Genomic DNA, 15,260 nt, shown 5'->3' with positions numbered 1-15,260 from the left:
CAGCTGCTTATTAATGCACATGGAAAAAATGCTTTTTTTAACAGTAAAATCTAAACCAGACATGACAGAGCTGAGCTTGTCACCCAAAGAGTTCTAAAGGACAGAGAGACGTGGTCTTCCAGCCAGCCTGATGGCAAAAGAGGACAGTTCCAATACAGAACCTGCTTTTCATGTCCACACCTCATCTCCAGAAGTATGGGGACTTGAGCATCACCAGCAGAGGTTATGTTACCCCATGATAGCAAGGGGGCAATATTTTACCCCATTTGTCCATTTTAATGAGCACATTTGGCATTAATATCTCAGGGTATAGAGCTATCTGTGTATCAGGCATGGAAATATAAAAAAAAAAAAAAAAAAACAACACCAAAAAAACTAACCAATACAGAAAATATTTAAAGGGTCTTTTCATATTCATCCATAACAGCTGTATAGGAAGTGAAAAACTTTGAAGTTAGTCTCCTCAATGATTACATGGAACTCTCTTTTCATCCCAGGAACACATTCCAGAGTGTGTTACACACAAATGAATCACACACTTCCATGCCCACACTGAACTTTGTGTTTGCAAGGAAATCAGTGGAGAGCCTGATGTGACATTTGTAGAACCAGCTCCAGCCCAGGATCAGCCTCAGCTCAAGAACAAAGATGCTTTAATTTCTTATGATTTTAAAGCTCCAGAAAATTCTTTTTCCTCATAGGACTTCCTGCTGTTGAATATTTAACTGAAACTATTTTGGAGTCAACTCCAGTAATAAATACTGAGACAGCAAAATACCTGTAGAGCTTTTCCTTGATGAGTCTGTCTTAAAACTGTAAATCTGAAAATTTCAAAGTGTATTTCATACTGGAGAAGCTTCCATATACGGATTTATTTAAATAGATAATTATTTATCATGTTTTTCACACTTGAGTATCTCATCTCCAACAATTTGACAGGTTTTGTTGATTTAGTTCATTTTTTAGTGCTTCTGTCTATGTTGTTTTCCTTAGTTTTGTGGTTTGGGGTTAGTTTTATTTTGTAAATTCTGGTGCCTGCTTTTAGGAAGAGACTCAATCACTGGAGCAGATTTCAGCGTGTACCTGGTGAGTCAATAAACAGATGGTGGAATTGCAGTGATGAGCATCACACCAGAAGAGACCTAGAGAGAGAATGATAAACAACTGTGACAAGGAGCCCACCTCTCCCTCTGGTGTCACTCAAGGCACCAGCTCCTCCTGTGACTGATAAAAGCCTGATAAAAGCACAAGTGAGCTGTCCCAAATACCACAGTGATGACAGAAAGCCTCTCAGGTGAGAGGCAGGTTATTTTTCCAGCCAAACACTTTGAAAATCCACTAAGACAAAACTGAAGAGAGCTAGAACATCCCCTTGGAGGTCTGTGGAGAGGCTGAGGCTCAAGAGGCTCCTCCTGACCCTGCAGCAGCAGAACAGACCCTACAAAAATGCCAGGAGCCTTAAAAGGATGTTAAGGTAGCAACAGGTACCAAGAAACTAATTTTGAGAGGCTTCTGGAGAGTGAAAACCTCAGAAAAACTGGCTGATAAAAATAGGATATAGATGCTGTAATATTCCCTCTTTATCAGCTCTGCTCAGATTCCTATCATATAGTGAGTGATTAATTTGGGCATCCAGAGTACCTGAAGGGGATCAAGGAATAACAAACCAACAGCAAACACTCCTCCATACACCCCCACAGAGTTTAAAATGTTATCCACAGCCTTACCTAATGTGACAAGTGTCCTGGAAGGACACCAGCATTAATACAGACCTTAAATGATAACATTCTAGCCAATTTCCACAGCATTTTAAACAATCTTTGTACAAGCAAGGCCCACATTTTGCTCAGAATACGAGGAACTGCCACGCAGCTTTGACTTTAAAGAAAATTACAGGCAGGAAATGTTCCATTCAGGTGTGAGCAGTGTAGTGAGACGCAGAATCTCTGGGTTTTTTTTAAACTGCCCTGTACAAAATTGTATTAAATTACTATATGTGCACCAGTGAGAGAGAAGAAATAGAGATGAGCTATTTCCACTGGATCACCAAAGGATGGCAAGGGGGGCAGATGGAAATGATAGGTTTTTCTGGCCTGCCTATTATGATTGGAGAGTGCAAAGAGAAGAATAAATGTATTGTCATTTATTCAAGCCAGAAGACAGAGAAGCATTAGCACATACTGCAAATAGCTGCCTAGAGAACAGCATTTTCACAGGATTACAAATGTATCTCCTGCCACTAAACATACTGGAATAATTTGGAACTAATACTGTTATATTCTTTTGTATAAAATTGCCAGTAATTTCTTTTCAATAATACATTGCTCTTAGTGAAGCTGCCCACAGACAATCAAGGTGGTGTGTTTATTTCATTGATCATTCCATGTGCTGAAACAGGTATTTACTGCCCAATTTGGGGTTTAGGAGTATCCACATTTCAAAGTAAAACTTCTCTTTTGATATCTACCAAACTTTTTCATTCAAATTGAGAAATGTAAAGTACTTTCTGTTCTATATACTCCAATAAAGCTTCTTATGAATGGGGAAGCAAACAGATCTTTCAATTAAAATCTTCAATTAAAACACAATTTTAAATCTTAATTTTTTTTGAAGGAACACCCTGTGATTTTATGTTCCTCTGATCCAGAGAAAGCACGTGAGAAGCAGAGATTTAGCTTGGATTTAGCAGGTTTAGGATCAGGACTATCAATTGAGCAAAACCTCAATTACAGGCTAATTGAATGTATGCTCAAGTACATTATTACAATTCAATAATCATCTCTTCAGAATTAAACAATTCCAATTTGCTTTCATTTCCGCCTGTGCACATGCATTACAAATTTGCTATTATTCACACTAAAATTAGTCAGGCTGGTTGGAAGCCCAGTGTGTCACAGGGTGGCATCAAACTGACCTCAGATGAGCCACTTAACCTCACCTGCTTCCTAATCAGGGATGAGGAGCAGGATGGGACCTTCCCACAACAATTTGATCCTGTTCAAGTTCCTTCCAGGTGGGTGCATTGCTGAGCAACCCAGCAATGAAGCCATCACCATCTTTCCTGCTGGACATCAGGTTTTAATTTATTCTTCTATTTTTTTTCCCTGTTTGTATCAACAAACATGAAGTTCTCAAGCTGCACCAAGGGAAATACAGGTTGGAGATTGGGAAAAAGTTTTTCATGGAAAGAGTGATAAAGTTTTGGAATGTTCTGCCCAGGGAGGTGGTGGAGTCCCCATCCCTGGGTGTGTTTAACAAAGCCTGGATGTGGCACTGGGTGCCAGGGTTGAGTTGAGCTGTTGGGGCTGGGTTGGGCTCAGTGACATTAGAGGTCTCTTCCAACCTGGTCATTCTGGGAATTCTGTGAATTCCAGGCACCTAATTGAGCCTGGACTGCTCTGACAGCTGCTTGCCCTGGAATCTGCCTTCCCTCTGTTTAGCTGTGGTGCAATCCTAGGTTTGCCACTCCTGGCATCTCAATCCCCTTTTAATCTTGAATTAATTCCTCCAGATTAATTCCCCCAAGATCACTGGGTGGGAATGAAAAGCACTTGGCATCCAGCACAAGCATTCTCCTCCTGATCTGTGTGGTCCAAACATCTGCACCACACAACACTCCAAGGCATAGCAAAGGCAACTGATCGCCAAAGGACAGAGCAGCTGGCAGAAAGCAGCACAGTGGACAACCTGATCTCATTTCTACAGCTGCCCTCTGTCCTCATACCCTCCATTTAGATTAGTAAATTACATCCTGTGAACAGACCCAGACTTCAAATTCCTCTTACCCCAAACACAGAGTACCTCAGTAACAACTCAGCCACTTTCTGAACTCACCACCTAAGAGTCAGTGAGCACTCCAGTGGTGTAAATCAAAGTAGATTTAAAAAATAAATATATAAGAACCCAGCATAGGGGATAACACTTCACCACCTGCCTCAGGAAGGTGAGATTAAGACACCCCTTGCATGTGTCAGGCTCTTGAATCACAGTAATTAACATGGCTAAAATCCAAACACCCTTCAAGAACTACTGATGCTTTTATTCTGGACTTCAGGGTGTCAGCAGAATCAATCCCAGCATTTACTGCCAGCAGCCCTGAACAGTCTCTGCTGACATGCAATGCTCCACCACAAGATTATTTCTGCCTGATAAAATACTGGAAAGGAAAGCAGCTTGTGAAGCTGACTGACAGCCAAACTATTCAGCTGACTACAGCAAAAGCCTCCATAGCCACCATATTCTACTACAAAACTTCCCAAAGAGGGCTGTGTCCAAAGCTTAAATTCAAATACCAGAGATACCAACTTAAACTCATGTCACTTTCACCCTTTTTCCTTATTTTAACACAAATGAAAAGAGGTCCAACAGAATGCCAGTTTTTATAGACCGTTATCTGTAGTACTTTCTGGGGTCCCCAGGACGAAGGAGAAATTGATGAATCTGATTCCATGTTCTTAGAAGGCTGATATGATATATGATATGATATCATGCTATATTATACAGTTATATATATATATATATATATATATATATATATATTATTGTGATATATTATATAATTATATATACTATATATATTGTATATATATTATATATATAAATATATCTATTATTGTGCTATATTACAAAATTAAATATATATATTATATATTGTGCTGTAATAAAACTATCCTAAAGAATAAAGATACTTACAAAAGGCTTAACAAGATACTAATGAAAAACTTGTGACTCTCTCCAGAGTCTCAACACAGCTGGCTGTGATTGGTCATTAAGTTAAAACAATCCACATGAAAATTATAAAATCACATGCTTTTTATATATATTACTGTGCTATATTGTATAATTATATATATGTGTGTTATTATATATATTATATATTGTATATGTATTATTGTATACATTGTATTATATAAAATAGATATTATGTTATGTTATGTTGTTATGTTATGTTATGTTATGTTATGTTATGTTATTTTTTATTATATATTGTGCTATACTAAAAATATACTAAAGAATAGACAAAGAATACTGACAAAAGGCTTAACAAGATACTAATGAAAACTTGTGACTCTCTCCAGAGGCTCGACACACCTGGCTGTGATTGAAAACAATTCACATGAAACCAATAAAATAATAACCAGCTGGTAAACAATGTCCAAACCACATTGCAAAGAGCAAAACACAGGAGAAGCGAATCAGTAATTACTGTCTTCATTTTTCTTTGATGTTTTTCAGCTTTCCAGGAGAAGAAATCCTGGGCAGAGAGATTTTTTCAGAAAATATGCCAGTGACAGGGAGGAACCACTCCTTGTGCATGAAGATGGTTTGCTGCTCCTACCTTTGACGATGAGCTCGGCGTAGTTGGAGACGCCGGAGCCGCCGTCGGAGCGGATGACGCAGCGGTACTTGCTGATGCTGCGCTGCGACGTGTCGGCCACGCTCACCGTGGCTGAGAAACGCCTGTGGTTGACCACTCGAGTGACCATCAGGGCTGTGTCCCTCCCGTTCCACTGCTGCAGGGGCAGAGAGAAATAATGCCATCATGGAGACAGGTAGGCTAGGTGTTGGTGCATCTGTGTGTGAGTCACTCCTTGGGGTGATTAACGTGGTCAGAGTTCTGCGTTCACGTTGCTGGGAGAGGTTTTGGACAAGCATGGCTTTTCAAGGGCAAAATTCAGCCATTCCCTCAGAAAACCCACAGGGCTGTCTGAGCTGGGCCCTAAATATAAGGGTGATGAGGCCCTGGCACAGGGTGCCCAGAGAAGATGTGGCTGCCCCTGGATCCCTGGAAGTGTCCAAGGCCAGGCTGGACAGGGCTTGGAGCAGCCTGGGATAGTTGAAGGTCCCTGCCCATGACTGGATGAGCTTTAAGGTCCCTTTCAAACCCAAAACTGTGATTCTATTATATATTTAAGTTTGCATTTCTATTTAATAGTTGAGATATATCTGGGCTTTTGGTGTGTCCTAAGGATACAAAGAGAATAAAGTTTCCGGAGAGAACCCATATGAGGGGCAGGACACTGAGGACACTTGGCTTGGTCAGAGTAGGAACTCTGTGACAGGGACAGGACCCAGGGAATGGCTGGAGCTATGTCAGAGGGGTTTAGGTTGGGTATCAGGGAAAGGCTCTTCCCCAGAGGGTGCTGGCACTGCCCAGGCTCCCCAGGGAATGGGCACGGCCCCGAGGCTGCCAGAGCTCCAGGAGCTGCCAGGGATGCCCAGGGTGGGGCTGTTGGGGTGTCTGTGCAGGGCTGGGGCTGCCCTGGCTGATCCTGGGGGTCCCTCCCAGCTCAGGACATTCTCTGACTCAAAGATTAGTTCCTGCAAAGGCTGCAGAGGAGCAGCTCTCACTGCCACTGTGCACTTCCACCCCGTGTAATTAGAGGCCCGGCTTGGATGAGAAAACACAACAGCTGAAGGCTTTGTGTTCACCTCCAAACACTACAAATGAACAGATTCTGTAAATTTGGCCTTTTCAGATGCAAAACACTGATTCTGGACCAATTTAAATAAATTGGTTGGATGAGCAGACATCCTTGTATATCTAACATTCCCCAATAAACCTCTCTACCAATGCCAGACCACATTTTTCCAACTGGAAAAGGGACATACGAAGAATTAGCCAGAAATTGTTCTGCACAGTATAAACACCTCGACTTGCCCATTTGTCCAGTTTATTAGGAATTTCAAAGAAAAGCACATTGCTGTTTTGGCAGTTTTCACTAAACATTTTTAGGGGTGTTTCCAAGGCTATTTTCATTAAATGTTGCAGTTTCAGAGAATGGAAAGCAGGTTTTCATTAACAATAGCAATTCTTTCCAACTCTGCTTCTCACAGGGAAATGTTCATATTGCTGTAGGTCAGAATTGTTTTTACACATATGTAATTGTAACTGGGGAAATATTTTAATGAAAGAACCAAACAAAGATAAGTCAAAAATATATCTCAGTGGGTGCTAGACGTATGCCACAGGTAAATAAATTAAGGTTAAAAATGTAATTTTTAGAAGAACAGCTGTGATGAGAGTATAGTTACTGAGCATAAAATAATTTTAATTTAATGCCAACTACATGTATCACCAACTTAAGCCTTTTTCCCAGTACTATTTTTAATTTTTATGATTAGATAAGCCAATTCCTTGATTTAAGCTAGATTTGAAAATGTTATTTTTAAATTTTATTAAAATGCCTGAAGTCAATTATAAAATTAGATAAAATCTGGTAATTATTTGACTACAAAGGCCCTTCCTGTCTGCCCCAGATGCTACAACTATGGGGTGATCAAACCTCAGTCACATCATTCCAAGCTGAGAATAAAACTTTTGGACTGGCTTTAGTGTTCTCCAAATTATCTTGGCCTTGCGTACATACAACAAGAATCTTCTTGACTTGTTTAGGAGTTGAACATTTAGGAATTCAATGATTTTAAAAGCTTCTGGAATGGTAATGCTGGGAGTGTATACATTAGAAAAATTCAAGGGGAAGGAGAAGTTGTTGTGTCCTTCACTGGGACACACACACTCCATGTGCTGATGTTGGGGTTGGTGTCAATTCTAACACTGACAATGAATTCCCAAGGTTTTTGATGCACCCACCAGAAGAGCAGGACCCAGACATGTTTCATCAGTAGACTGCAAATAAAACATCCAGGGAGGGAATGTTTTAGTCTTTTAGTGAGTGACTAAAAGGAACAAGACCAAATCAGTTGTCAATGCAGCCAAGGGAAACTGGGAGCAAGAAGAACTGGCTGCAAACTGGGTTTGCCTGTTTTAACCACCCAGATAAGTAATTTCAGACCTTGGAGATTTCCTTCTTAAAAAACATCAATTGACTCCAGGCTGAACAGTTTTAGGGTGAAAGGAAAGCAGATGGCACAATAAAGCAGAAGAGAACTGTTCCACTTCCTCTCCCTTCTGCTTAATGGCTCAGTGTTAACAGGTACATGGGCATTTGTTTGAAACCAGAATTTTGCTGTCACTGGCCATTTTTTCCTTTTTCTGTCTCCTAATTCCATACTTTATAACCTCAAACTCTCACCTATAAGCATTTTATGGCAGCTCTTCAAAGGATCGTGATGAAAACCTTTTGCTTCACCACCAATCTTTCTCCAGCTATTCATTTCACTTGCAAAAGCAAAGAAAGCCCCAAATGAACCACAAAAAGCCATTGCTTTACCTGGAGCCAGAGCTTGTCATGCTGTGACCACTTTCCCCCGGCGATGCACTGGAAGGTGGCGTTCTGCCCCACGTTCACCTCCACGTTCTGCAGCCGCAGGAAATGCGGGGCTTTTCCTGACAAAAGAGGCACAGGATTGTAGCCATGGTATTTTCTGAAAAAGCCTTTCCTTAAGATTTTTTCCTCCTGAGAAGCTGAAAGGCCTCAGGAACAAAATGTAAACAATGATTATCTGCTGCTGTGGAATGGAACAGGTGCATCTGGGATTGGTCTCATGTGGTTGTTTCTAATTAATGGCCAATCACAGTCAGCTGGCTCGGACAGAGAGTCCGAGCCACAAACCTTTGTTATCACTCTTTCTTATTCTATTCTTAGCTAGCCTTCTGATGAAATCCTTTCTTCTATTCTTTTAGTATAGTTTTATTATAATATATATAATAAAATAATAAATCAGCCTTCTGAAACATGGAGTCAGATCCTCATCTCTTTCCTCATCCTGGGACCCCTGAGAACACCACCACAGAGGATGGCAAGGGTAGAGCCAGGCAGGAGCCACCCCTGCTGCACCCACCCAAGCACCCAGCAAAGCCTTGGCAAAAGTGGCTTTGCAAAACAAAGCTGCCCTTGGGTGTTGAACTGCTCCCTGTAGGGAGAAGTGGTGATGGAGCTGGGAAAAGGTGGCCTGGCACCTCTGAAAATACAGATTTGGATCAAATCACAAGTTCATGGTCACTGGCACAATTTTTTATTGCCTGCTATAAAGAGTAATTGAGTCATCTCTTTTCTTCACAAAACTATGTTTCTAAAAAGGTCAAAAAAAGTCAAATGCTTTTGTGCTTGTCAAGCATGACTGACCTAAACCCCATTTTCACAGGAGTTTTTTATTCTTTTTCTTTTCTTGACTATCAAATATGTCCTAGACCTTTAGAATAATGCTTCATCAATATCAAATCAGATATTAAATGAAATATTCATTTAACTGACAGTATTGTATCACTGGCTTAGTTTAAGATCACTGATATCAATGTTTTGCTGACACTAAATTCAGCATTAGTTCAAAATTAAACCAGTGATATTAAAAATGCAGACATTGAGGTTTTATCACAAAGAAACTAGATGAGAGGATTATCTTTTTGATTAAATATCAAACTGAGTTAGGTCTCTATTAAACTAAAAGAATAAACAAGATTACAGCAGCAAATGCAACACCTTTAAGTGAACTATTTTCTTGCAGAAAAAGGTTTGTGCATCATTTGAAAAATTTTAGTATAATACTCTGAAAAAACACCTAAAAAGGTCAGTGTTTTTCAACAATATCTGCACATTTTCTAGTATGATTAGACACTGAAATACACCATTTCAGAGGACAATATAACCTCTCTTCGCTTGGAGCAAACAGCTTTAAAGGGAAGTGGGCATCTGTGGCCGTGCATGGCTGAAACTTGATGTACAAGTGTTTGACACATGAGCAGAGAACACATGTTCATACACCATGTCAAATGTTTTTATCTGCTCCTGTGCCCCATCCAGCACAGCTCACTGACAGCTCCTGAAGGACAGGGACTCTGCACCGTCCTGCTTTCTGGGCAGCAGGGGTTTGCATCAAGCATTACTGGGAAACTCCCTCTGGGTGACATTCAGAACATTCTACAGAATATTTCAGGATAATTCTAATATTTGTGCCTGCAGCCTAAAGTGTGCAGCTGTAAGTCAGCTACAAATACAAAGCTGTGGAGTCCCACCAATGCCAACATTCTGGTCCTTGGGTGTGCCCAGCTTCTGGAGCAAGATGTGCTGTGATGGTAAGGGGTCATTCCCACAGAGCCAAGGAGCTTTTAGCATAAGAAAAATGGATATTCCAGTGTATTGCTTCACAGGACAAAGGAAAACAAGAGGCAGCACCAGCAATACATTTATTTTTCTGTATTACTGTGTCATTAGGGGCATTTCACTGCTTTTTGCTGACTGGTTTGCCTGCCTTTGTCGTGTGTGAAGGTAAAGCCAAAATGAAGAAATAAGACCAATGATTTCAGTAACCTCCAGGGCCACCAGGATCTTCACTGCCCCCGTGTTTTGATTTCCAACAATTGTAAAAGGAATCTGAGGGGCAAAGGCTGTGCAAGGGAAGGGAACACATGGGTGATGTTCACCCTGGTGACTGACACTGCAGAGCAGCAAAAGCAGCACTGGGAACCAGACAGGAGCAGCATTTACAGACACTGCAGAGAACTTCAGCTTGCAATGGGCTCTGTATGCTGGGGGTTGTAAACAGATTGAAAAAAAACCCAACCAACCAACTCTGTCTCAAACATTTTGTTGCTGAGTCACCAAGAGTGCATTTAATTTTAACAAGGACCTGTATATACTTGAAGAAATGGATTCAAAATCAGTTTACCTAATTAAGCAGGGATACAACACAGCATCCTGCCTGCCTGCTTTAAATCCCATCATTTTCTTGTTGAGGCTCTGCCCCAGGGTTTGTTGGGATAGTGGCCTCTATCCCAGTGAAGGGACCAGCAATCACCCATCACACTGTGGAAGGCACTGAGCATTTGGGGATTTGTCTGGATGCTGCCAGATATCAGCAACATCTGGTTAATACAGACTGTAAGTATTCCTTAATGAAGTAAATGCACCCAAAGGCCTGAGCAACGAGCACATGGTAAATACAAATATAATTTACTTAAGCAGCAATTAAGCATACTGCAGTTATCAGAAATGTCCTGTTAAACTTGAGCAGAACCATGTCTGTCACATTGAAAGGCAGATGTTCTTTGACATTCTGATCACAGCAAAAACAGTTTATTTCACTCCATCTATAAGATCCATCATTTTTTGTGAGCAGCTGTCACTGACTCACTGAAACCATGAGCCAGAAAGAGGGGGCTGTTAAAAAAGATCTTTACATGGACCTGTACATTACATCCATAAAATATACAAAGTCCCCAAGCCCCACTAGAGGTGGGTAAAGGAACCAAATGAGTTCAGGCTCAAAGACTGAGGCACAATGTTTTTTAAACATAAAAATGTAAATAAATCTCAGCTTATTGTTGTGTCTGCAAAAGAAGAAATGCAGCACTAACATTTTTGAATAGTGTAATGAACCTGCATTTGTTTCTATTCCTGTATAAATGCAGTGTCTGAATAAGATTAATTTTTAATCTCTGCACAGCTTTCTGAGCAGATCTAATACATTGAAACCAACCAACCTTTGGGACAGGCCTCTTACCAAGGAAACACTGAAACAATTTGTTTGGTTGTTCTTTTCTAAAGGTATTATGAGAAGCGTTTTAATTGTTTTCTACAGCAGTAAGATTAAGAAACAATAAAACCATCAGTTTATTAGCAAGTAAAGAAGAGAGAATTCCACTAGCCATAAACTGAGAGCAGCTTTGCCTTTTGTGCAATTTGCAAAAATAGAAAATTAGGAAGGCTGAGTGTCCTTAGGGGTCTTGGAGGGAGACAAGACATTTTAGTGGTGATCCAACTGGGTAAATCTCTCCTTTAGACACAAACTGTGGCCTACACCATGCTGGTACAGTCAGAAAAATAAAGAGTGCTCACTGCAGGGATGGGCGAGGACTCTGACTTCATCCACAGCTATGTACCCAGGGTGTCCTTTCAAAGAGACAGACTCAAATATCACCTGAAATACAAAAGAAAAGAAAATTCTGAGAAAGAACATTTGCATCAGTAATTTCAGCAGTCACCACATTCTTCTGTTATTCCAAGTCTGAATCATTCAAGGCATTTTATTAACAATGGAGGAATACCAGGGCAATTCAGTGTGTGAATGCAACACCAAATCTGTTGGGGAAGCAAAACAAAGCATTAGAGCAACATTCAATAGGATTAAAGACAGCTCTGTGCATCTCTGATTTGGAAAAGCAATAAGTGTCCTGGGTATATGCACACACCTATATTCTCTTAAGCACCAGTCCAAGAACATTAAGTGGAAAAAAAAAAATTGATATCTTGCTCTCAGTATGCCTTGGAAAATTGGACAAAGCACTACACGAGTCAGAATTATCCTCCTGAATCAGTGTCAATGCATTCTAGTCATTTGTAACTTCTAAAATTCACTACTAGAACACTTAAACAGAGTTAACTGTTTAAAACTGGTGTTCAACAGCTCTTTTTGTTCTAAATAAGAGCTGGCATTCTCAGCCTGTCACTGTTCAGCCTCTTCTTTATCTCCTTCATCAAAAGATTCAATACAGTAAAAGGTTCAACTGTCCAAATATTGCTGTGGATGAAAATTGACCAGAATTGCTGATGTTCATTTTGCTTTGCATTTGGGCTTCCAGAACACGGTTTCTTATGTTTTCATGACTTCCTAAGATCTCTTCCCCCAATTTAAAACACAGTCAGATGTGAGATCTCCTGAAATACATCCATAAGGAAAAAAAGGCATAAAAACAGGCAAAGACAAGCTAAGAAAAGCTCAGGTGCTAATAATATGCAGAACCAAAGTTCTCCTCCAGAGGGGACTGGACAACAATTAGGCTGCCCAGGAAATACTAGGAAGAAGCAAGCCACTGGAAGATAAAGTAATCCAAAAACCATTAGCAAGTGTTTTGTGTTATCAAGGTCCTTGATAGACTTTTTAGAGTATAAGAGTATAAAATAGGAGTCTTTAGTATGGAAATTATAATTACTTTAGCAATTAAATATCATTCATTATAAAAATTACATTTACTGGGAAGGTCATACAAGGCTCTACTGCAACTCCCTTCAGACCTGAATTCAAGTGCAACGTTTCAGCTACAAAATCTTATTTTGGTTTTACAGTTGTGAAAAGTCATAAGCCACAACAAACTAATTCTCAATTATCTGCAAGTCAAGAACTTGATAAATTCTCCAAGGCACTGGCATCAGGTATAAGTGGATGGCAAAAGTAAGCACCAACACATAGAGAATTGGCTTTGGTTAATTACCAACATGTGCAGGGTCTCTAATACAGCACAGTCTGACTTAATAATAACCAACTCAGCCTCTGAGTCCACTGGTGCAGAATCCACTGAGTAGAGCACTCCTCTCAATTCAAGCAATATTGTTTGACTATTTTATTCTGTTCTGCTTTACACTCAGATATTCCCAGACCTTTCCCAGTTCAAACTTACACATTATTGTCTTTTTGTGTATTTTGAAGTACCTCATCTCTATCAAAGTGAGAAGCATGGAAGCACCTGGGCTTTCCTGAAAACTGGGAATTGAGCCCCAGCATGGGGAAAGCAGGAATAAATGTTTATGGGGCCCATTTCTGCAAATCTCATGCTCAGTGTCCCTCATGTCCTTTTCAATTCAGTTGGAAATGCAGCATGATGGTTGAGACAGGCAATGCTTTGCAATTAATAATGTTTTGCATTTAAAGGACTCCACAGAAATTAATACAGCTGACAATACAAAGCATCACTCTTAAAAAAAGCATTCTTAAATGCTCCTGAGGTCTGCAAACACAAAGTCATTTCATGTTTCCCTCCCCCTGAACAAGCCCCCGTTGCAGCTGTGATTTACCAACAATGTCTGTGTTAGCAGCCTAGCCCAGCTCATCTGTTGTGCTACAACACTTTTCTCCAGGCATGGATCAATAACATTCCTTGCTATACATCACAAAAACACCTTCCTGGCAGGCTCTAGTGCTGCCCTTGGTGCATTCTGGGACTGAGTTCATCCTCATGGCAAGCAGTAATTCAAGATTACACGTATTACCTTTCTCCAAGAACCATTAGAGTTTTTCTCGCTACGCTGGAAAACATTTGCAGGCTAAGAATCCAAGTACAAGTAACTCCAGGGTAGACATGATAAATCTCCCCACGTTTTTCTGTCTCAGCTAAGTGCTTCTGCAGCCAGATGACTCCTATGACCCTTGCACAGACCTCAAACACAACCTCTGGCAGCTGCTTTGGATCCCAGTTTTCCACTACCCACATCTCCAAAGTTCAAAGTACTTGACAAAGCCTCAGACCAGGGCAGAGAGCTTCAGATTGTTCTGCCTGGCTAAATTTTTGGTGCACATCCCAGTCCAGGATGGTGTGGTTTCTGTGCATTAGGAGGATAATTGACATTTTGCCTGATGCAGAGTTCAATATTTAGGGAAAATGTTGGTTTTGCATGGTCTTCTCAAAATACAGAACAGGCTGTCAGGCTTCTTGTGTGCAGAGAGGTCTCCAAGAATGCAATTTTGATTTAAAGCTGACAAATAAATAGCAAGTGTGAGGGTGGGCAGGCCCTGGCACAGGGTGCCCAGAGCAGCTGTGGCTGCCCCTGGATCCCTGGCAGTGCCCAAGGCCAGGCTGGACAGGGCTGGGAGCAGCCTGGGACAGTTCAAGCAGTCTCTGCCATGACAGGGTGTGGAATGTGATGATCTTTAGGGTCCCTTTTAACCCAAGCCCTGCAATGGCACATTCTAGATCATGAGTGTGAAAAACAAGACACTTCTCAGGCAGCAACACACCCAGGTTTTGTCATCCTCCCACCTCTGGACTTATTTAGGCAGAAGTGTTACTTTAGGCTGGCAAATACCAATAATTTTCCTCTTCAATTTTTCAAGCTTCAAGTTCTCTTTTTTTCCTTTTTACTTTTTCTTAAACCTTGCTTAAATGTAGAAACTCGCTGGACTACCAACAAAGGGATTTATAAAACCAGAGGCTGAAACCAGTCTACTAGACCCCCCATAATATCCAGGAAACATCTCAAATTTTAAAAGCTATGCTTAAGGAACAAAAATACAAGGATGACCAGAGGGAAACATCACTCTCACTCATCACAAATTTAAAAAGAATCCCCTTGCATTTCTAGGAAGGAACTACTCCTGGGCAGGTACTGCTGCCTTCCAATCCATTCAGTTTTGTGCTTCAGTAGAAAATTCTTGTTTGATTTAAAGGATTCTTTTGCTCAAGAAAAGCAAACTTGACCTGCCAAAGTACTTGTAAAAGATCTAAGTGAGGCTCAGGAAGCCTCCTATTGATATATCTGAGAGCAGGATCCCTCTTAGTATGAGATCAGACTGCCTTTTGCAGGTTTCTCAAGCACCGATTTTCTGGGTGAAAGATCATTTCTGTTATCTCTGTGGAGCACCAAGGA

General features: G+C 40.7%; 1 protein-coding gene across 1 annotated transcript in view; it reads right to left on the bottom strand.

Moving 5' to 3' along the window:
- PTPRT (protein tyrosine phosphatase receptor type T) overlaps positions 1–15,260 on the bottom strand; it is a 489,127-nt gene that overhangs the window by 283,627 nt on the left and 190,240 nt on the right. The window contains exons 4-6 of the mRNA XM_058814983.1: positions 11,739–11,820; positions 8,175–8,290; positions 5,339–5,513 (exon numbers count right to left, since the gene is read on the bottom strand). Of these exons, the coding sequence (XP_058670966.1) occupies positions 5,339–5,513; positions 8,175–8,290; positions 11,739–11,820 (373 nt within the window). The remainder of the gene's footprint in view (positions 1–5,338; positions 5,514–8,174; positions 8,291–11,738; positions 11,821–15,260) is intronic.

Source organism: Ammospiza caudacuta, chromosome 15, assembly GCF_027887145.1.
Source record: "Ammospiza caudacuta isolate bAmmCau1 chromosome 15, bAmmCau1.pri, whole genome shotgun sequence".
NCBI lineage: Eukaryota > Metazoa > Chordata > Aves > Passeriformes > Passerellidae > Ammospiza > Ammospiza caudacuta.
The sequence above is the reverse complement of the archived record's forward strand: the minus strand, read 5'-3'. Positions and strand labels throughout refer to the sequence as shown.